The 23,085-nt window shown below is 40.8% G+C and overlaps 1 protein-coding gene across 4 annotated transcripts in view; it reads right to left on the reverse strand.

Moving 5' to 3' along the window:
- COL11A1 (collagen type XI alpha 1 chain) overlaps positions 1 to 23,085 on the reverse strand; it is a 335,777-nt gene that overhangs the window by 279,326 nt on the left and 33,366 nt on the right. For all 4 annotated transcript variants that reach the window (XM_060232292.1, XM_060232289.1, XM_060232291.1 and 1 more), the window contains exons 2-4: positions 15,081 to 15,248; positions 4,526 to 4,739; positions 3,670 to 3,832 (exon numbers count right to left, since the gene is read on the reverse strand). In XM_060232292.1, the coding sequence (XP_060088275.1) occupies positions 3,670 to 3,832; positions 4,526 to 4,739; positions 15,081 to 15,248 (545 nt within the window). The remainder of the gene's footprint in view (positions 1 to 3,669; positions 3,833 to 4,525; positions 4,740 to 15,080; positions 15,249 to 23,085) is intronic.

Below are 23,085 nucleotides of genomic sequence, written 5' to 3' on the forward strand. Positions count from 1 at the left end.
TATAAAAGCTAAAAAGATAGCAGTATTGCAATCAGTAGTGCTGAAGCTGAAAGAGTATAATTTGTATAAGGATGAGATAGATTTTAACAGTGGATCAGATATCAGAATTAATGACAATAAATTTATTCAGTAAAAAGAGTTTGCAGATTGGGATGCCACTCCCCTTGTCAAACCATGGTTGAATTGCAATCATAGGTTGGCTATAGATTCAAGAGTTTGACAAAATCAATGAAAACATTCTATGAGAATCATTTTGCCGTATGGAATTTACAATATAGTATTGTATATTGTATTATTATTTGTAAATTGTGTGCTACACATCCTTTATATCAATAACATTTATAATAGAGTTATGTACATACTTTTATGCATACATTTTTCCTGGAGAGCCAGTTGTTAAATATTAGCCAGCACACCACCGCCTACCCACCACCTATCTCAAGCAGCTGACAAGCAGCTTTGCAGCTGCACAGTAGTTGTGATGGTAAGAGTTTCATTTTTTTGAGGCAGTGGAGTTCTGTTTCCTTGTCTTGCAGGGACTTCTACACCAGTAAGTGACATGATTCTACCCTGGGTCACACACGGATGATCAGGTCTGGTGACTACATGACTATAAGAGGGAACTGTAATTTCCATAAGGCTGTATACATAAGACTGTGTAAATGCATATGCATGAAATAGCATCAATAACTTAGACTTAAAAGAACACTATATGGTAAGTTAGTGTTTGTTTATAACTGCTAGTTGACTGATCAGTCAACTAGCAATTATACTAGCTGTACTGTGTATAGACAACTAGCAATTATACAGCTGTACTGTGTGGTATTGTTTGAATAAATGAAAAGTGACCAACAGATAGGTTAGAACCACTTGACAAAAGTAAACAAACCAACCCTCCCTGTTCTCAACCAGTGAACAAGCTGTTTGGCAAATTAGCAAGAGTTCAAGCATTCTTAGAAATTTCACCAGTCTTAGCAAAACAATTTGGACTTCACTTTAAATTCCTCTGATATTCCAGCAGATAGAATCTCCACATTAAATTAAAATTTCCCAAATCCAATTAAAAGCTGCCTGTAGGCAAAATCTAGCAAAAGACAAGGGATGCATGGAATCCTCTAGAGAGTCTTACGTAGGCTCTTTTGGCTGTTTCAGCATTCTTTAGATGTTTTGCCCAAACAGCAACAAATACCACATTTCCTTTGGATTTAATTTTTGGTGAAACTATGATAGCGACTCTTCTTGCCACATGTGAAATCCACAGAAATGATGTGAAGCAAGTTCTAATGCAATAGTAATGCTTCAAGCTGTATTTTCTGCCTGGATGAACATCACGGTGGGAGACACCTGCACATTCCTGGTGCCTTTCTGATCAAGTCTGCATAAAACAGAAACATTAACTAGCCACCACCACATCTATTCTTATCCTCTGTCTTTTCAACTTGGAATATTTTCATTGGCAAATGACAGGCTTGTAAAATCAGATGCCTGAAAACACTAATGTCCTCCAGCAGTCTGTTAAAATAATCTTCCTAGGCAATGCCTCCTATAAGGAGTTCAGTCTCCCATATACATTTCTCTAAACAGATGTATTTCAGTCTTCTGTATAATCCTTCTTCCTGGCTTTTAAATAGTGGAAAAATATACTTCCTTTTGCCAAACCTTCTCAAGTTACTGGAAAGATTTATGAAATAAATAAACATCAGAAGACTTAAAGTCATACACAGAGATCTCTCTGGGCCACCTTCTTGCCAAATGAGCAAAGGCTGCAATTCTGAACTCAATTACAAGCCCCAGCACCTCAAACTTATACACATTTATTTGGGAGTATGAGCACACATTTTATAAACATTGTGTGGACCACTGGAAATGGCCTCCATATGAAGACTTACCCTCACATTGTGGAATATGTAACACTAGCTGTTGGGTCATTATGACTCCTTCTTGACACAAAGAGTTCCCACAGTAGTGCCAATGTTTTGGGCAAGAGGCTGCCACAGATGTAGAAATGCTCAGTGACAGCCCCTAGAGTGCCATGATAGCCAATGTTACCAGACTGTGGACAAAAAAATAATTGTTTCCAGCAGTAAAGTCTGCTCCAGATATACTTAGGAATAATAGTAGCTTGGACACTCAGAACGAGTAGGAGGGAAGGAAGCACACACATTTCTGTGCTTATGTCTAAAGGTGAGGTATATCCACATCTGTGGTATGCATATCACCCTAAAGAGGAAAAATGTGGGGTTCAGGAATGGATGTTGTAAACAGCTGGTAGAGTTGTCCTTTCTCTTGCGCATTCTGTTTTGAGTACAGCTTGAGACCTAGGCACTTACATGACCTCATGTTCCATATAGTGTGGACCAGGCATGACATTTATCATCTTAAACCCTTCTTCATCACACCTGCTTTCAGAGGTGAGAGGTCACAATGGATAGGGCTTTTATGTGGCTGCTCCAAAACTCTGTGATGCCATTCTTTCCCCTGCCCTGGCACCAGTCCTTGGCATTTTCTGGTGCCAGGCCAAGACTATTTTATTTCAGTATATTTTAATTGATTGCTGATTGCCCCCCGCCTCTCCATCCATTTGCCGTTTTTCAGTCAAACTGGGTTTTAATTGATTGCTGCTGCTTTGAGATGCTGTTGTTGGTTTTAGTTTTGTTTCAGTTGATGTGCATAATTTTTTTAAAAAAATTCCATTTTAGATGTTCTGTTCATTTTGCTATGGAATGGGTTTTTCAATTTTGAATTATTATTGTGATCATTCACATGAAAATCTTAATGGAAAAACAACATGCAATTAACGCCCTCCCCTTAAAATAATGATCTATGTCCAAAGATATCCAAACAGCCTGTAAGGATGAAAAAACCACCCTTGGATGCATTCTCTTATCCCCAAGGTAGTTTGGCAACCTTGCCAAGTGGTAAATAGAACTTTGCCTCACATTAGTAGATTATGTGAGATAAAATGTATGATTAAAATAGCCATTGATAATTATTCTAAATTTCACTACTTCCCAATGGAAGTATTTTCACATGCTTTGAAGAGCAGCCAAACTCTAAACGTGTTGACTCAGAAGTAAGACTGATAACAAACAGTTCAGTCCCCTGCATGCATACTCACAAACAAGTAAATGTGCATGGGATTTCAAACCCAATCTGCCTCCTTCTTCCATATCTGGCTGTAAAAATGAATGAAAGTTCCTATTGGACAAATGGCACAAGATCTTAGAGCAGTGCATGTGGTGCCACTGTGAAGAGGGTGTTGCCACATGGATAGACTCATTCTCACTAAAATGAGTAGGCTCATGCACATGTAACTGATTAAAGGATTACAGCCACTATATAAATAATAGCTAAACTGGTCAGGGGGAGTTTCTGTTAAGATGTACATCCTTCAGGTTGCCTTTCCGGCACATTCATTTCAGTTACCGTAATATGAGATAACAATTCACAAAATTTCTTATTTCTAGACAACAGAAAGCTAGAAAATAGGTATCCTTTTCCAAACAAGACAGTTTTCTAAATGTCAAAAGCAATTTCTTTGACCGTTACACATGGTCTAGTGCAAGTCAATTCAAATGGATTTCCTACCATTTCCGCTTTAACTTTATTCAAGTGCTCTGTTCATACACTAAAGTTTAAACCTCTCATATTTGAAAGCAAAATACTTACCTCAAAGACTTCCTCATCAAGAATCCTTGTTCCAAAGACAGTGATGCCATTGGTGTCAACAATAGTTCTGTCACTCCTCTCAAGTGGTTTTGTGGTTTTCTTCTTACAGTCCACAATCATGGTAACAGTCTTCTTCTCCACACTAATGGCTACTCGATGCCACCTAGCACAAGAACACAAATTATGAAATGTTCTGGATTTATCATATGCTTGAAAAAATAAATATATTTTTAAAATTAAGAAATAAATAACAAAGGGTCAATTATATTTATTTAAGATATTGATAGTTCATCCTTTTTCATGAAAAATGATGTGGCTTCCAAAATCAACTCCATTATGACTGCAGTTTTTAAAAATGTGTTTTGCTGGGTGACATAATTGACTACAACATAACTAAGCATAGGGGTCCTCTGGGCTAAATACTGGGAAAGCCCTGTCTCTATACCAGTTGTTTTTCACACAAAGCTGTTAAGAAATCTGCATTGTGACTAAGGACGTATCCTATCACTGAGCTGTTAGGGGCTAGAAAGAATGGCATGAGGAGTAAAAACACAGATTAGGCAAGCCTCCAAGATCAGAGCTCTATACATTACCAAGATGATAATGGCTTCAATACGGCCTTTTGTCAACTAAGGGTGTCTGCTATGGGGTCTTGCACATCTATGCATTGCACTGGAATATTGGCAATGGTAGGAACACAGCCTTTCAGGAGAGCTTGTTGGTTATCCCTAAGTTTGCTACTGAGAAACCAATGAGAACTGGAACACATCCCTTGGTCTGGATCATCTGATTGTTGGCACTATTTCTGCCTCTCACATTTAATAGTATATTAACATACATTTTAATTTTCACTTACTTTCCATCTGCAATGTTAACTGTCCGAAAAAGGGGATAATCTTCTGGAGCAGGCTTTCCCTTTTGATCCTCAAAGAGGAAAACAGGTGACCTGCCTACCTCAACGCCAACTTGCTGAATACCTTGTTCATTGTAGATAGATAAAAGAAAGGACTGAATTCCTTTTTTAGGCTTTACTGTAAATAATATTGAAAAATCTTCAGGAAAGTTTCCACCTGTTAATAAAAAAATAGAAGCACAAATTTTGTAGAGTCAGATCATTATGAACTTTTTTATCGGTAAAACAATAACTGTTTTAATTCTCTCTGTTAAAATCAGAAGTGAAAATTCCAAATGTAAATTTCTTTCTTAAAGTTATTGCATCTTCTTTCCATCTTAATATACACTTAATTGTAAGGATATTTTTGAAAATTTGAACCATAAGCTTCAATAAAGAGAGGCTGCTGATTCCCATTAAAACTAATGGAGATTATGTACCAGTGACTGATCTTAAATTTATTTACTTGCAAGTATTTTTGGTTTCATAGAACTTCCAAATAAATGTGCACCTCCACACACTAATTTTAGCTGCTCATATACAGAAGGAAGTCTGCACTATTTGTGAGTAAATATGTTTAAAACTGTAAAACTGATCCCATTGATTTAAGTCCAAACTACAATATGCTGCTGTAGTTTGAAACTGGAATTCCCAGTTGCAATTTGGACTTGAAAAGATGGCACAGAAAAATGTAATATAGACTGTGCACTGAAAAAGGATGGTCTTCCTCCAGTGCCATTTTCCCAATCAGAACTCTTCCTCATTTCATCCTGCTTTAACTCTGGAGGGTCATTTTTTTTTAAAAATCACCTATATTGTCCCTGATTACCTTCTGTATCAGCAGGGTCAGCACCAAGCATTAGACAATGTAGGTAGCTCCCTATAGAAGCATCCTGCTACAGGGGGGCACTGGCTGGGGCGGACTTCTGCAGGCTGGGAAGAAGCACCAGCCCAGAAGAAGCCTGGTGGCATGGGAAGCTGCAACCAGCCTTAAAGCCCAGCAGCAACATTAGGGCTGAGGAGCAAGTCAGACAAGCACAACTCAACTCGCGAGGTGAGTGCCTGGAATGCTGTGGATGGACAGGCAGCAGCGGCAAAGAGGAAGGGGCTGAGCGGGGGAAGCAGGGCAGGAACGGGCAGGGTGCCTTGCCTGGGGCACCAAAACCCTGTCACCACCACTGCATATCAGAGCTTAAATCTGTCTACTCCTTCCTCACATTTCCCTCTCACTAAAGCTCTGGCTGATTCACCGGGGTTGCTTAAAGACAAAATCACATCTTAGGGGACCTAACCATGGATTTCCAACGCCATATGCAGTTTGGCCCTGAAGTACATCAGTCAGTAATTCCATCTGTACACCATCAAGAGTTAGAAAGAAAACAAAAACTGAAAAACATCCAGCAGCAGAAAGCCAGAGTGAATCAGGTTGTACTCCCTAATCTCTTAAAGGTTTCCAGTTCAAGCTTTCTTATTGAGTTGAATAATTAGGGAGTTCTGTTTCTGGTCTGTCTATGGATACACTCGCATGCACACACCTTAACACAAGCTAGACTGTCAGACTGTCTACAAGGACTTTTGGATCAATATTCTGGAATTAAAAAATCTACCGTATTTAACTGAATTTCCAGCGTCCACCCCCCCCCCCCAAAAAAAAATCAATTAAGTTTGGTGCAGGCATTAGTCTTATCTAAAAACTAGTACTTACAGGAGTCAATATCTTCAAAAAAAGATTGTTAGAAGGTACTGTCTGGTTGAAGTCTCCTGAATGTTGTTATATGTTAGTATATTATTCTAACCAAAACTGCGACAAATAAATCATTAGGTCAGAATTCAATAGGACTCAATTATCATAAATTCTCAAATGCATACTGAGAAATTATTCCTGTTTTAAATACTTTAAGTCTTCTCTGCATCCAGATGAAAACAGAGAGCAAAGCTTATCTCTTCTTATGCTTGGGGGGGGGGACACTAAATTAGAATGGTTTATTATCCTAGTACAGTGGTCTCTGCTATGAGTTGATTTTGAATGCTGCGAAACTGCAGATGCTAAAGACACTCAAGTGGTGTTGCAAGGCTTAAACAACATTAGATGCTCTGCAGGTTTCAAATTGCTTAAGCTCCTTAAAACCACTGTAAGTGAGAGAGGGTTTAACAGATTATATCCATGGAATGGTTTCAAGTATTTTACCTCATTCAAGTTTGCGTACCCTTTAAATACGCTCCTGATAGCTTGCCTTGTAAAACTAATGACAGCAGAAGAGAGGCTGCTTAAAATGTTTATGTCCCGCCTCTGTGCATAGTTATATTCTACATAGCTTACAATATAAGGCAAGCATTATGCAATTGGGGGAAAAATAAAACTGCAAAAAGATAAAACACCAGCAACTAAACACAACAGATTAAAGCAGGATAAAAGCTTAAATATTGTAGAAACATCACTTTATAGTCACTGAAACTGCAGCCCAAAAAAATGAGATGGGTAGCTGAAACCAACTACAAAGAGACAATAAGAGCTCCTTCAACTGCTGCCTCAAAGAATGCAAATTTGGCAGCAGACAGACCTCTGTGGGGAGGGAATTCCACAGCCGCACTGCCACAACTTAGAAGCCCTGTCTTTGGTGCTTGCCAGCCTGGCTTCAGAACACGGCATACAGAAAAGGTCCTCACATGACAGCCTTAGTTGGCAAACAAGCAGGGTAATGCTGAACGCAAATTATCTTCATCCCACATTGCCTTGGGCTTTGAATTGGGCCTAGGAGAAAACTGGAAAGCAGTGTAAAGCTGTTGGCAATACATGGCCTCTTCTAGGGATGCTCAAAAACCTGCTGGTTCAGCTAACATCCTTTTCACAACAGTGACAAAGAACATCTCTCTTTTCTCCTTCTAATTCTGCAAGGAAAGACACTGTAGAATTATTTTTAAATGAAAACTGGGAATTCAAAGACTGAGGCAATAAACAGTTACAATGTTAATGTGCACCTTTGCAAAATGGTTAGTGTTTTTGTTGTTGTTGCTGTTTTTAAAAGAGGACATCCAGTAACATGGTAAGGGGGAAATGAAAAGGAAATGGTGGCTAGCTATCTTGGATGCACCTGTTGCCATTTAAATTATTCAAAAAAAAAATCACACAGTCATAAATAAATACTTTGTCATTCTAAGTAGTCTTCAGTGATGTTAATGGCTGTGGATCATTTTGAATCAGCAGTGTTCTATGATCAAAGTTCTTTAAAATGTTTTAATTTACACAATTATTCCTTGATTATTGGAAAAAAAATACACAGATTCAGGGATTCAGACCCATGCATTGTCTTGCAAGGGCCAATGGAAGCACTGGGCAGATTTTCAAATCATGGAAGAGATATAGGAAGAAAGGGTTAAACACCTCTTCTCCAGCATCTGCTCCCCAGTCTACAAAACAGAAGCCCAGAGCTGCAAATTAACTAGTACCAATTGCAACAGCATGCAAAGTACCAGCTACAACTTCACATCTATGCAAGCTATAAATAATTCAGGATTAAAGTACAACACAGGTGAAGGACATCTTTTTGCCCTCATCTGTTAGTGACATTTCCTTTTGAATTTCCTCAAGTTGGTTCTGGTTTTCATCTTGACTATTTTCATAAGATATAACAGCTTGATTCCATTCCTCACTTCATTGAGATATCTTTCAAGTTTGCTTTCATCACAGCTGTATGCATTCTTCTGACTTGAAGACCTTTGCTTAAAAGGAAAACCTTTTTTTGTCTTCATCAGTAGTCTTCCAGATGTTCAATCATTATTACTGCCTGTATTGCTCCCCATAGATTATTTGTAGCACAAACCTCAACATTCTTAACCTCTTCTGAAGTTAACTCGAGTGCCATCCTTCTAACCTAGCCAGAGTGATACCCTTCTAAGTAGATTGACTTCAGTGGGCTTATAGGTGTATAATTCTGCTTAGAATGGCACATTAAATATTTTGTTCCTTGAAGTGGCAGCTTCTTTATATATAATTTCCATTATCATCAATTCCATTCCTCAGTCTCAGATGTTTTGGTTAACTATTCAATGCTCAATAATCACTATGTTCTGCTGCATCTTATTCTACCTTTTCCTTTGCTATTTCTTCTTTTCATCATCTTCACAGCTAGCCCCTGAAATTAGTGGGCTGCCATTTTCCAAACCAGTTATAGATCTGGGTTACCTTCAAGGGGAGCCCAATGGATAGGGCATTTCAGTAACCCAGCTATGGGGCTATAAAAGCATGAATGAGTGTGCACAGATCACCTGAGTCTAAGAAATGAAAGAGATGGCCATTCAGATGCAGCTGACAGAAGTCACTCTCAGCCACTTCAACAACCTGTTTTCCATCAGTAAGTCTGGGTCCATGAGGACTCCAAAGCTCTTAACCTACTTTGCAAATGCCAATGCCACTCCATCCAAAGCAACTGAATTCAAGTCCTCCAGACTAGTAACATTACCTACCAGATTCAGCTTTTTCTGCCTTAGCCATTAGACTAGTCTCAAAACACTGGTTCAGAGCAAAGCCAGATCTAAAGAATTAGACAGAACTAGGTATTTGCATTTTGATGACCTATCCAATGCTCAAGACAATTTTATTTAAAGAGCATTTGTGACAAAATGGAACCCTGAGGAACTCTACAATACAGATCCCAGCTTATTTATTCTACTCCATCATCAAAAGAAACCCACTGTGTCCAATTGGACAGAAGAGGCAAAAAACAAAACAAAACTATAATGTCAATTCCCTGTTCTAATCAGCAATCAGAGAAGGATCTGAAATGGGCCAAGGGCAAACAGAAGAACACCAACACATGCTCTATCATTTTCCCCGAAATAGCAAACTACAGACCTTCCCATAACAAACTAATTCATCTATAGCCAATGAAAGAGTGTTTTGTTGTCTGTGTTTTAAGCACAAGTCTAATCTCTGCTTCCTCTAAAGTCTACAGAGAACGTAGTTTGCACAAGAGAATTTCCTGGTGGAATCTACCTTTGTTTTGGAAACTGTAAATAAGAGGAGGGGAATCTCATTGCCCTTTCCTGTGAACAATTCCCAAGACAGCCTCATTTCATATAGTTCAATGAAGCATTCCTGCACATAAACCAGAATCTATGAAATGTACATATCCATTTCATTTTAAGATATATAATGCAAAGAAATTACACAAAACTTTAAAAATGTAGTAAGAAACATATAATCAGGGGCTTCTATAACTCTTGTCTTCAGTCATCCCCAAATCATCCAAAAGGAATATCTGAAAGTAATAGCATATGTATACACATGTCACAACAAACTGACATTATGTTGAGATGTTCACAAAGAAGAATGTTTACATGTACATCTTGTTCCTTCCTCCACCATACTTGTACAGAATATGATGAAGGAATCTTGGTTTAAGACAAATTTTGGTTACCAAAATTTCGGAATAACCCCCCTCTACCATCAATCAAGCTGTTTAATCTGCATTAAACAATATTTTAGAATCTCAGCTTTTGGGGGGAAGAGGTCTAATTCAGGTTACCTGCATTTGTATATATGGGTTAACTGGAATTCATTTCTGAGATTCCAACTGGGTAGAAGGGCAAGGCATGTATGTGAACATGGCAAGAAGCTTGGTTCGTGCGCATCTCAGTTTAATGTTGGGTTATTGTAAAATCTAAATGTAGTTGATCAGGCAGCCCCATGGGGTGGCTGGGGCCTGCTGATGGTCTATGCAGAAGTAAAGGCAAGTGGGCCAGAGGAAAGCAATAGCTGCCAAAGGTAGGGCAGAACCATGCTGACCTTCAGCAATGGCTAAAAAGGGCACAGCTGAGCAGCACAGGGGGAAGCAGTGGAAAGGAAGGAGAGAGGTGGTGCAAAGCAAGGAGCAGCAGGAGCAGCAAGCGGTGTGTCCCCAGAGCAGTGCAGAACCCTAAGGGAACCAAGAAGCTTCTCTGAGGTGAACACAATGGGCTGCAGGTGGAGAGGACTTGGAAGCCAGAAGCAGCTGCTGACAGAGAGACGTGTTGACGAGGAAGCCAGGACCAGCACGGTGACAGAGGAACTGGAGATGGCTAGTGCTGTGGCAGATAGAGGCTGTAAGAACTCTTTTCCAAATGCAGACAGAGCTCAGAGGTAGTGAGGTCAGTAGCACAGAGTACAAGGAAGCAGAGGTAAGTAGAATTAGCATCACAGGCACCTGCCCTGACTCTTGTAGGATGAACCCCTAATAAAAAAGACTCATTAGTGGATGGACATTGTGGCTTCATGGGATTACTGTACAGAAGGACTGGTACAATATGAGTGGGAAATAAGGCTGTCTAGGTAGAGGGAAAGTTGGGTTTCTGCCCTGTGAGAATCGGAGGAGGGGAACTGCTGGCAAAGCAGCTGAAGTACTCCTGGTCTGAGACTCTGGAACCCATGACACTGAATTAAATATGTTTCATTATTCCAGAGGAGTAGCTACATCTGTCTGTTACAGGAAAAACAAAATTGAGGATTTATTATAGGCTTATTGTAGCACGAGATTTTAGCAGGGGTTGTTTTGTAGAAAAGTAGGTGGTGGAGCTCATTAGCATAACTTATTAGCATATGCTGCCCCCCACCAGCCAACAGCAACCTGATGCAAGAAAGGAGAACCCTGGGCGAGTGAGGCCTGCTTGGGCTGGCTAGAGATCCAGTCTGACCAAGCAGACCTTGCTCACCTGGGGCTCTCCTTGGCTACCCCACCGCCCACAGTCAAAAGGCCAGCAAGCCACCTGCCACCAAAAATCATACAAAAAGTGGAGAAAGGGTGGTGTGGGCTTCTCCAGGGGTTAATGAGGGCTGCTGGGGATGTGGCAAAGCTCCTGCTGGCTGGCTGGCTGGCTGCCCACTCTCCTAATCCAGGAATTCTTATGCAGCTGTACCTACTATTCAATGGACAAGGTAGGTGGAGGGGGGAGGAGGAGGGGGAAAGGTGCACGAGCTGCACTCCTGTGAGCTCCTGCTGAATTCAAAGCCTGGATTTTAGTCCTGAAGGTGCAACAAGATTCCTCCTTTTCCCTCTGTCATTTATGCATCTGCAAATTTATTCAGTAACACACAGAAAGTAATCCTAAACCGGTCTACTCAGAAGTATGTCCCATTTTATTCAATAAAGTTTACTCTAGAGTTTCCTATCTCCTGGTAGAGCCTTGAGTGATATCGGAATTACAACTGATTCCAGCCTTCAGAGATCAGTTCTCGTGGAGAAAATGGCTGCTTTGGAGGGTGAACTGTATGGCATTATACTCCCACTAAGGTCTCTTCCCTCCCCAAACCATGCCCTCCCCAGGCTGAACCCATAAATCCTAAGGGATTTCACAACTAGAGTTGGCAACACTAGTTAACAAGCAGGAATATGTTCTTGGGGTGGCAGCAAACGTCCCAGAGTTACTCCAGATGTTCTAGCTAACCTGGGGCATTTTTTTTGCTTTCTGTTTTTATGGAACTGTTCTGTATAGGATTGCTACTTCTCTGTCTCCAGGACCCATGCCCTGCCACTGATCAGCTGGCCAGTGGAGGGGAATTACTAGGAGAAAGATGAGAGCCCTGGCTACATTGCACAGGAAGTGATACCAGCACACAGTCATATAGGAAGTGACATCATCATTTATGGATGATGCTCTGGTACTTGGGCAGAAGCTCTATGGTAGAAATCATTCTGTCACTGGGTTTTTGCCCAAATACCAGAGCATCACCATGATGTTGTAGTGTGATGATGTCACTTCCTGTGCAACATTGCTTGCGTCTTCCTTTTTCTCCTGGTAAGTCTCCCCTGCTAGTTGCCAAGAGGGAACTTGTTCTGTACCAAGCTATGGTGTTCACCTAATTTTTTTTTTTTTTGCTAAACCTAGAATAGTTATTTTGGTAACCAAGGTAGCAAGGCAAAAAAAACCCCAACCCTTTGACAAGTTTCTACAATGTTTATAAATTCTTTAGCATTCATTCTATGTAATTCTTCATATTCCCTCCATTTACCAGATCTTTGTTCAAGAGCAGGGCTATGAAAATGCTTTTCTCTCTCTCTCTCTCTGGACCTTTCCTTCCTGTTCAAATAGCTTTTCCTCACCTGCATGCCCCAGAGAGAAAAGCACAAGAGGCCAACTGGGGGCAGAAGCATTAGTTCCTAGATTAGTTTTAAAGCAAGAAATCCTGCAAATGCACAAAAGAAAAAAAAAGAAACCCAAGAAAGTTAAAGCCAAAGGCTATTTTAATTTAGGTAACTGCCAACAAACAGCATAGTGAGAGTATTTACTTTGGCCTTCAAAACAAAAAAGAGAAATGAGCAATTACCATGTAGCTGCCAAACCTGCTAACTATACTACAGTGTCATTCAAAAAAACCAAGTGCAAGTTAACACAAGACTTATTCCCCCTCCCCCAGGGAATGTCTGTACTCTGTACTCCAGCTCAGCTTTGGCAGAGGGTGCTTATTCTTTGCTAACAGCTTCTAAAAGGCAATGGTCCAATGACCATTCAAGGGTTTTCAATTGCAAGGTCATTGTGATTTAAGGCTGAGTGACAACTCTGTTCTACTAACAGTTCTTATTTGTGCAAGTGACCCTTTTTCGCTCTCTAGCTAAAGTATTAGACAGCAGGAAAACACTGCTAAAGCCTTAGTACTTTATACTATTCAAGAGCAACCCTGAAATTTATCCAATTTGGTTTGGTGTGGGGAGTGCCGTCATATACAAATTATAAATATATAAATAATAAACTAAAGCTTAATTCTAACAAGATGTAAGTGCTACTCATAAATGGAAGGTCTGATCCAGGATTTGAGTGTCATCTGTCTGTTCTGGATAGGGTTGCATTCCCCTTGAAGGAACAGGTCCCAAGTCCGGGAATGCTCTTGGATCCAGGCCTACTGCTGGATAAGTAGATGTGACCATCTACCAGCTTTGGCTAGTTAGCCAGCTGTGGCCTTTCTTGGCAGAAAAGATCTGGCCACTGTAGTGCTTCTCCTGGTTACATCTTGATCAGGTTACTGCAATGCACTCTATAGGGATGGCCCTTGTAAACTGTTTGGAAACTCCCCACTTTCAAGTGTTGTGGGTTTCTGTTTGTTTGTTTAAGATTAGGTACCTTACCTCACTTATGGAAAATCATGGACAAAGCTCTGGCTTTTCAAACCCTCTTCTTAATTTACTCTAAAACAAGTACCCCCTGTATGGTTTTTGGCTATCTGTGTGTATTTTTAGGATCACGTCATATCCATACACTCCATACACTCAGGCAGATTTTTTTAAAAAAAAAAACTGCCCTAAGTGCATGGGCAAATGAGCGCATGGCCACTAAAAAAATGTAAGGAACAAAAGAAACTCAAACCACACTAAGGGGATGGTGCACAACCATCTGACTGCACTGAAGTGCCCCTCATGTGAGATACAGGTGCTTTGCGCAGGAGTGTCTGATCACTCTTTGTCAGTCTGATTCAGCAAAGCAGGTTCATGTGCATATCAGTTTACTGGATTAGGAACCACACACATTAATTAAACACACATTGAAGATGCTGTTATCCAAAAAGCACTTTTCTGACTGCTGGACCATTACCTTTCATGAGCTCTTAAACAATTTAACAGTGCATAGGATTCGAGCCAAGAGTTGAAAATTTTCAGACACATTATCATCATCATAATCACTGTATCAAATAGCAAACAGGTAAACTGGCTGGCCTCTGGATAACAAGAGCTGCATTCCTCTACATACTCAGAGGATTCCTCAGGTATGCAGACAAATATGACTGTAAATTAACCAAAAAAATCCTCAAAATAAGGCTGATGAGGCCTGAAAATGCTCCAGAAGGCATGGAATGTTGAGAGCTTATGGGCATTGGTTAAAGGGGAGAAAAGCTCAGAATCCTGAAGGTGAATTTCTGGAGGGGGGGGGTGGTTAAGATTTCCAAATTGGTCCCTGTGATTCCTCATGGACTCCCAGCTTGTTCTCTCTGACAGCAAATGCAATAGTTGAGTGTCTATCAGCAGGTTAGTGGAACGAGCCACCACATACTGAATACTGGGAGGGGGAACACAGAAAAATATTTATGGCAAATTAACTCCCCAGCCCACCTACCCAAAAAAAACTGCACATAGTCCTTTTGGTCTCTTGCAGACATGTAATTCTGAGCATTAGTTTGGGGATGAGGAAAGGAAATAGGTCTAGTTATAGTATCCTAAAAGGAATGTTGTGTTCTTAATACCAGACACCACGGGGAAGATTGGGATTGAGGACAAATCTAGCAGTTTGTCAATTTCTCACAGACCTCACATTATTTCTCAGCTGCCTAAAATGTACATGATGTCATTGTCTATGAGTAAGTAGTACTGGTATAAGGTTACTAAGTGCAATAAAAACATAAAGTGCTTTCACATGTCTATTTAATGGAGGGTAATGATTTTTAACAGATGAACATATACTATGATTTAGTTGTCAGAAAGAAAGAGAGAGAACAGTATAGAAAATCTCAAACATAACTTTAAAGAACACAATTCACATCCAACCAGAACCCACTCACCTGGGTACAATTGTTTTGTTGGGGCACTGAGTTGTGCATTTTTTGAAACCCTGTATGCAACATCTGATCCTCTGGAATTCCTTCTGTTTATGCAAAATCCGGCTGTTTTTGATATTCCTTCTGGTGAATTGTGAAACTCTAATGCTTTGAGCACGTCAACTGGTTCAGCTGAAAAATAGCAAAAAGGGAAGAAAAAAGATTATACATATTCATTACATAATATGTAATTTTTAAAGGAATGAAATAATAATTCAGACTTTTGTAGAACAACTCCATATAATTTAAAAAAAAATAGTGCAAGAAGCTCTGATAGTACAAATTGCATTAACAGTTTCCCCGCTGGGCTATGTCAGAGCCAGTCATGAGCCCTTCCTTGTGATAAAGTCTGTCAGAGGCCAGAACCTCATAATGTTTGGCAGAAGGCAAAACTCATCTCAGTCACGAAAGAACTAAAAGCAGCAGGTTTGATATTGGGATCTGCAGTTGCCACAGCCACTAATCGTTTTTAAACTTCCCTATCTTCTACTGCAACTGAAATACAGATGCATTGAGAAGACTTAGCAGATACAGGGCAGCAGAAAATCAAGCTTGAGATATGAATATACAGCAGTTTGTGTGCATATTCTCAGCCAGTGAAGCAGGGTTGGAAGAAAAGAAAGAAAGTTTAGCTAGAACTACTAAAAAGCAAGAATAGGATACAGGAAAGAAGCAGAAGGAGGAGGGAATCCAAATTTGCCAATGATCCCTTGAGTATAAGGAATTTTTCATTTTAAAGGGAAAACCCTTAAGCTAGACGATCACATTTCCACAAAATGGGACAGGAGCTCCTTTTTATTTTTGGAGGATTCCAGTTTCATTGAATTTCATGGATGGACTTCAAAGTTCTACAGTGCCCTTCAACTTTGGCAGCAAATCAGGGACACAGTGCAATATGCAGTCTGTACCTTTAAAAAGTTATCTGTTTTTAGGTTTACGTCTGCTGCAATCTCTCCATACATCTATATTTTGATTAAAGCAGAATTTAGATCAAAACAATGTCAGCCACTTTGAGCTATGAAAGAATGCTGCGCACAGAAAACATCTATGTAGAACCAAGCCCCTCCTGGGGGGTTCAGAAAGGGGAAACAACCATATCACCAAAAAAGGTACAGCATGCAGAACTTCTCTGAATCAGCACCTGCATTTCCTTAGGCAACAGGAGTGGGTGTGTCACCTCGATAGCCAAGACCAGGAAAGGAAGCATGTGTACAGGAGTAAGTGTTGAGTTGTGGATAGAACATCAGACTAGGATCTAGGAGAACTGCATTCTAATCTCCACTCAGCCATGAGTGATCTTGGGCTAATCACATACTGTCAGCCTAACCTAACTCACAAGGTTGCTGGGAGGACAAATGGACTTGAACTCCTGGGAGGGAAGGCTGGGATAAAATGCTACAAACAGGCAGATGTTTCTCTGCCAGGAGCCGGGAACCCTTTCCCCTGGCTTCCTTTTCTTTCACTCTTGTGGCCAGTGAGAGAAAACTGTTTAAAAAATGCCATCAAGTGATGGTGTGACATCTCTTCTGAGGAAAACTCAGAAGTGAGTAACATCAATCCACTCTAGGAATTGCCAGCCACTCTACGGTTTTACTATCATTCTGGCAACACTAGTGCAGGCAGCTGTACAAAGAAGGAACCTGGCAAAATGCAGTCCTCTCATTCTTTCCCCTTCTCTGACTTGCAAAGATGCAACACAGCAGACAGGCTGTGTGGGTGCCTTGTTGCTGAAAGCTGATTGTGTAGGCAGAACTGGTGAAGAATTCTTATCAAGAGCCAATCAGAGATGGAGGGGGTGAAGGCAGAGTGCAGCAGCAAAGCTGGCTGCAAAGCAGAGTAGAGGGTGCAAGGAGATACTTTGCCTGACATACTTCTGTTTGGGCTTTTTGATCATATAAAGAATGTCTAGATTTCTGGGATGATAAGGGGAAAAGTTAATGCCAACAAATTCTACAGGAATTAGTGCAGCATTTGAAAGGTAGACTTACTTTGAAAAAAATAAGGAATTTTGAAGAACTAGTAGATCATAGCCAAATGACAATGTAGCACAATTTTTAAAAGAAGACCTCCGGTGGTGGTGGGAAATTGTGGCTCTAGGGGCTGAGGCAGAAAATATAGAATTCATGGGCAAGACCTAAAAATAATTAGCAGTTTTCCATCCATTTGGTGCACAAAGGCACAGCAAGGCAGAGAAAAATCCAGATGAGCTGAACTTCACTGGTTAATAACACATGGGGGGCAGCTTGAATATGTCTAGGTGAGAATAAGACTTTGAGGGATTCTCCCCCCCCCCTCTGTTATTAATTTTATGATTACTTGGAATGGCATGGATGTTTTATTCTCACAGTCAAATAAGAAAAAAATATAATTTTGAACCGTAATAATAAGGGTGACTAATTTACTGAGAAGCCTCAGTCAGAAACCTATTATTATACATGAAACTATTGGGTAGGAATCTAAAGACATCTAAGACAAAAACTGTACAACAGGACTCCATGGTATCATTCACCCTACTTACTATTTATCCTCACTGTTTTCTGTGATGCTTTCCTTAACTAAAATCCATCACTTGCTTGGTAACATCTATAAAATGTGACCTTTTCATTCCCATAATGCAACCTACATTTATGCCTCATTACTTCCCATACTATTGGTCACAACACTCTTATTTAAACTTTCAATATCCTCTGTTGAACTTTTAGCATTATTTATACATTAGTTTGTCAGCCAGGGGGCACCTAAACCAACTAAGAAAGAACTGCAATTAAATAGAAAAACATAAGATGTTAAAAGGAGAAGTTGGTGTGAGAAGTGGTCCAGGTTCCTCCAAAGGAAAAGTAAGAAGAAGCTGTATTTAAGATTGGCTGATGGTAAAGATGTCAAACCAAAGAAGCAACCTTTGCATTCACTTGATGCCAAGGTTCCCACTCATACATACCATTAAACTCATCATTATATTTCCTGTCATATATATTGACTCCCTCTTCGCTGATTTGTTGAAATAATTTTATTCTACTTTTATTCACACAAGAAGTCTTCAAAGCAGCTAGCCATGACATGAATACCAAAAGGAATAATCCAATCAATAAACACAACAATTATGAAATGAGGAGGAGACTGAATTTATACTTCACCCTTCACTTGGAATCTTAGAGCAGTTTATAGTCTCCTTTCCTTTCTCTTCCCCACAACAGACACTTTGTGAGCAATATTCCCTCTAAGCTGTAGAGTCCTGTGAGCAAAAATTCTACTTTGTGAGCTACTGGTATTAAAGTTGTGAGCTACTGCATAAATTACCGTGCTCTGGGGTCATTTTTCCTGAGCTAAGACAAAAATGTGTGAGCTGGAGGCGAAAAATCTGTGAGCTAGTTCACACTAACTCAGCTTAGAGGGAACACCGCCTGTGAGGCAGGTGGAGCTGAGAGAGCTCTTGAGAGAGCAGCTCTGACAGAGTTATGACTGATCCAAGGTCACTCCAGCAGTCGCATGTGGAGAACAGTATTCCCTCTAAGCTGAGTTAGTGTGAGCTAGCTCACAGATTTTTAGCCTCCAGCTCACACATTTTTGTCTTTGCTCAGGAAGGATGGCCACAGAGCAAACTAATTTATGCAGTAGCTCACAACTTTAATGCTAGTAGCTCACAACTTTAATGCCAGTAGCTCATGAAGTAGAAGTTTTGCTCACAAGACTCTGCAGCTTAGAAGGAACACTGATGGAGAAGTGGAGAATCAACCCAGTCTGTGCACTTAACCATTACATCAAACAGCACAAAACACTTTAAATATACAACAGACCAGCAGAAAACACCAGCTCTAAATAAATATTCAAAATCTTATTCATTAAACTGCAGACAAATTATATATCGTTCAAATAGATATGCTCAAATGCATTGGTGAAATGACCTGTTATCTAAAAATGAACACTGAAAAGGCTTGACAAACCTTCTCATTTACATATTACAGAAAACACAGACTGGGTCCTTCATGTTACACTCTGAGTACTGTGTAACAGTCATATGAGTTGCAGGTTCTCTTCAGTTCCCCCATATGTAGTGCCTAATATAGATTATAACTGAGGTATGCCTGGAAAAGGGGATTCAGTTTCCCCATCTACCCACCCAAAAAAAACATCTTCCTGACCCAAAACATTTTTGGGGGGAGGGGAGGGCCCCATTTGTCTGTTGGGGGAAATAAGCAAGTATATATATGGGTTTCCCTAACAGGCCAAACAATACCACCACCATATATCAAGAAAATGGCACTGGGATATGGTTGCCAAGTTCTCCCTAGCCACTGGTGGAGGATATGGCTGCCAGCTCCCGGTTAGAAAACTCCTAGGGATTTGGCGCTGGAGCCTGGGGAGGTATAATGCCATAGAGTCCACTCTCCAAAGCATTTATTTTATCCAGGGGATCTGATCTAAATGGTCTGGAGATGAGCTCTAATTCTGAGGGTCTTAGGGCCCACCAGGAGGCTGGCATCCCTACACTGTGGGGAGGTTCCACACATGTCACAGTCATAATCCTAATCAGGAGTTGTGCACATGGAAATTGAGGAGAATCTGCAAGGCACGTGTGCAGAATTGCCAGACCCTTCCCAGTCCCTAGTGAGGGACTTTGAGGGGCACTAGAGGAGGGGGCAGGGACATCTCCAATGTGATGACATCATGCAGAGGTAATGCAAATTTGCAACTTGAATTGCAGGGCCACCACCACCCCTTCTTCCTCAAAGCATCTAAAGGATTCTTATAAATGTTTTGGGGAAGAAGCAGGCCCCCTCATCTTCTCCAAAGGAATTATAGGAATCCTTTAAATGCTATTGAGAAGAAGTGGGGGTAGCAGCCGGCCCTCTCTCTCCCTCCTGCAAGCTTTAAAGGGCCCTCCAGCTGATCAGCAAGCCATGTGCTCCCCACCAATCAACTGAAAGGCCTTTAAATCTTGCAGAAGGGGAGGGAGGGGGTGGCTGCTAGTGGTCAGACTTGGAGTGGGGCTTCCCCCACCAGCCAGCTGATGGGCAGATTGTTGTCCCCAAAACCAGGGAAACCCCCACCAGGATCTGGGGGATGGTAATGTGACTGGTACACAAGATAGAGTCTGGGGACACTATACCAAACCTATGTTGTCTATAAAGTACGAATCAGCCATTCCAGACATGGAAAGACCCATGATCCATTCTTTCCCCATTTTTAAAGATAAATAACAACTGCACAAGGTCTCAAATTGGTTTGAAGCTGAAGAGGGAGAGGGGATTTATTTTTTCCTCCCCGCATGATTTCATCAATTAAAACTAACCCCATTCCCAGGAGGGGAAAGAGAGAAAATTGAAACCTGCCTCTGAGGAAAAAAAGCCACCAGTAGCTGGAGAGAAACCAGCTTAGACAACCCCTTTCTCACCTTCTGCAGGGATATGAAAAGACCTGTGTGCCTTGAGGGAGCGGGGGGGGAGAGCAAGAAGAAGAACCAGGGAAGTTCCCATCATCTGACAGACTTCTGCTACTGAATTGTACAGCTTTTGTGTTAGCTTTTATTTGGGGGTTTGAATGTTTTAAACTGTAAACTGTCATGAATGGCAAAAAGGTAGCTGCAGCAAGCAAACAAAATAATATTCTATTCTAATGGCTTCGTCATACTATTGATTTTCAAGGCCTTTGTTCTAGTTTTCTCAGTTCTGTGGCTGCTTGCTCACCTCACTCTCTTCCTCCCCTTTCACAGTGCAATCCTAAGGACTCTTTCCTGGGAGTAAGGTGTATTGGCTAGACCATAGTAGAATTCATAGTAGACCTGCTTTGGATTGGTCTCTCAGTTCCTATATTTGCTCTTCTGCTCTCATTCAGTCTCTATACTTGCTCACCTTTTGGGGCTCTTTCTACAACTACTAAAAACCTCTGTGCTTCAGCTAAGAACTGTGGGAGACAGACACCAATTCTTTCCTCATGGATTTATCCAAAAGAGGGGAATGCAAGCTGTCCAAGGCACTAGCAGTTCATCATTGTTCAGTTCTTCTAATCTAGACTGTATACCTGGCAGTATAGACTCTCTCCTCCTATTTCATGTACAACACCAAGCTAATGCAGGTAAAATTTAGGAGGAAAGTCACTGGGTGCATTCCCACACTAAATAATGCACTTTGCGACTGGATTTTACCTGTGTAAGAATAGCAAAATCCATTTGCAAACAGTCACCGTGTGAAAGCACCCATTGTTGTAACAATAATGGGAATTTTGCATACATATGATCCAGCGAGCCGTATCATTTTTAATTGAGCATGTATCAGGCCAAACCGGGGGGGGGGGGGGGGAAGCCAGATACTAAAAAATGAGTTTATAAATGACACCTATGTAATCAGGTGGGCTTGGGGGTTCTTAAGAAAGCATATATGAAAAAGTAACAATAAAACAAAGAGGAAGGGTTGAGGAAGACCAAGCATGGGTCCTTTTACCACAAGGAACATCTTTTTGAAGGCTAACCTAATCGGACCTGCTTTGCTACTGAACAAATGAAATGGGGCAGCTATCCACAGACCTCTGAGAAGGCATCAGAGGTTTCTTGCCAGAACAAATTCCTTAACAGAGGCAGCTAGACAGAGCTATTTCCTGACTGCCTAACAACTCACTGGGGGGGGGGGGGGATTGTTTGGGAAAAAGATGTTTGTAACTAAAACTTCTCTGTGCCATTTTGATACTGGAGAAAATGAACAAAGGAAAAAGACAACTATTATTTTGTCAGGATGCTAGGTGGCCTTTTGTAAATTATACCATAAACTACAGAAATTAACAGTATCCAACAAATCTGGCATAAACTCATTCTCAGTGCGCTCTCTCTCTTTCGCCAGTTTGGTGTAGTGGTTAAGTGCATGGACTCTTATCTGGGAGAACCGGGTTTGATTCCCCACTCCTCCACTTGCACCTACTGGAATGGCCTTGGGTTAGCTATAGCTCTGGCAGAGGTTGTCCTTGAAAGGGCAGCTGCTGTGAGAGCCCTCTCAGCTCCACCCACCTCACAGGTTGTCTGTTGTGGGAGGAGAATAAAGGAGATTGTAAAATGCTCTGAGTCTCTGATTCAAAGAGAAGGGCAGGGTATAAATCTGCAATTCTTTTTCTTCTCCCTCTCTCTAAGGCAAGAGACATTCATAGGTAATCCACCATTGCTTGAACTCTCGTATCGCTTAAATATATGGAATAATGAGCAATTATGGACATTTCTGCCCTCTGAGGGGAAGGAGAAATCTAGAGTGAAACAAATGTCTTTCCTAACCTAACATACCAATGGAATTTTTGTGAAATGGGGGGCGGGGGGGGGGGGGGTTGTACCAATATGTAGCCCACAGGAAATTTTGGAACTTTAAATTTTGGGAAATTGAAGTATTAAAATAGACAGGAAAGGAGGAAGTTGTATTCATGCAATTAACACATTTGTATTTTGCTATTTCCAAGGGGCTCAGGATGAATTCATGGTATTCTCATTTTACCATTTTAAAAATTATGTGACTTGTTTAACACTAACCAGTGCATTTTATGGCTCAGCAAAGATTTGGCTCCAGATCTCTCTGGAATAAGGTTGGCACTTGGCAACCTCTAGGTGATGGCTAAAGATCTCCTGCTATTACAACGGCGCTCCAGGTGACAGGGATCAGTCAACCTGAAGAAAATGGCTGCTTTGGAAGGTGGACTCTAGGCATTATACTCTACGGAAGTTGCTCCTCTCTCCAAACTCCATCTTCCTCAGGCTCCAATCTCCAGATTTCCATGTATTTCCCAACCCAGAGCTGGAAACCCTATTCTGGCACAATTTATTTTCAGTCTTTCTTTGCTCTGGCTTCTAATTCAGTAAACAGTTCTGCAGAAATGTCTTATTTATGTTAAAAATTGTTTTAACTGCAAATTCCCCACCCCGAGCCTGCCATGCAACTAGAATATACTGCTTAAAGAAGTCATAGAAATGTTGCGGACGCATGACTATTCAGCGGAGCCA

Source organism: Heteronotia binoei, chromosome 2 (genome assembly GCF_032191835.1).
Source record: "Heteronotia binoei isolate CCM8104 ecotype False Entrance Well chromosome 2, APGP_CSIRO_Hbin_v1, whole genome shotgun sequence".
NCBI lineage: Eukaryota > Metazoa > Chordata > Lepidosauria > Squamata > Gekkonidae > Heteronotia > Heteronotia binoei.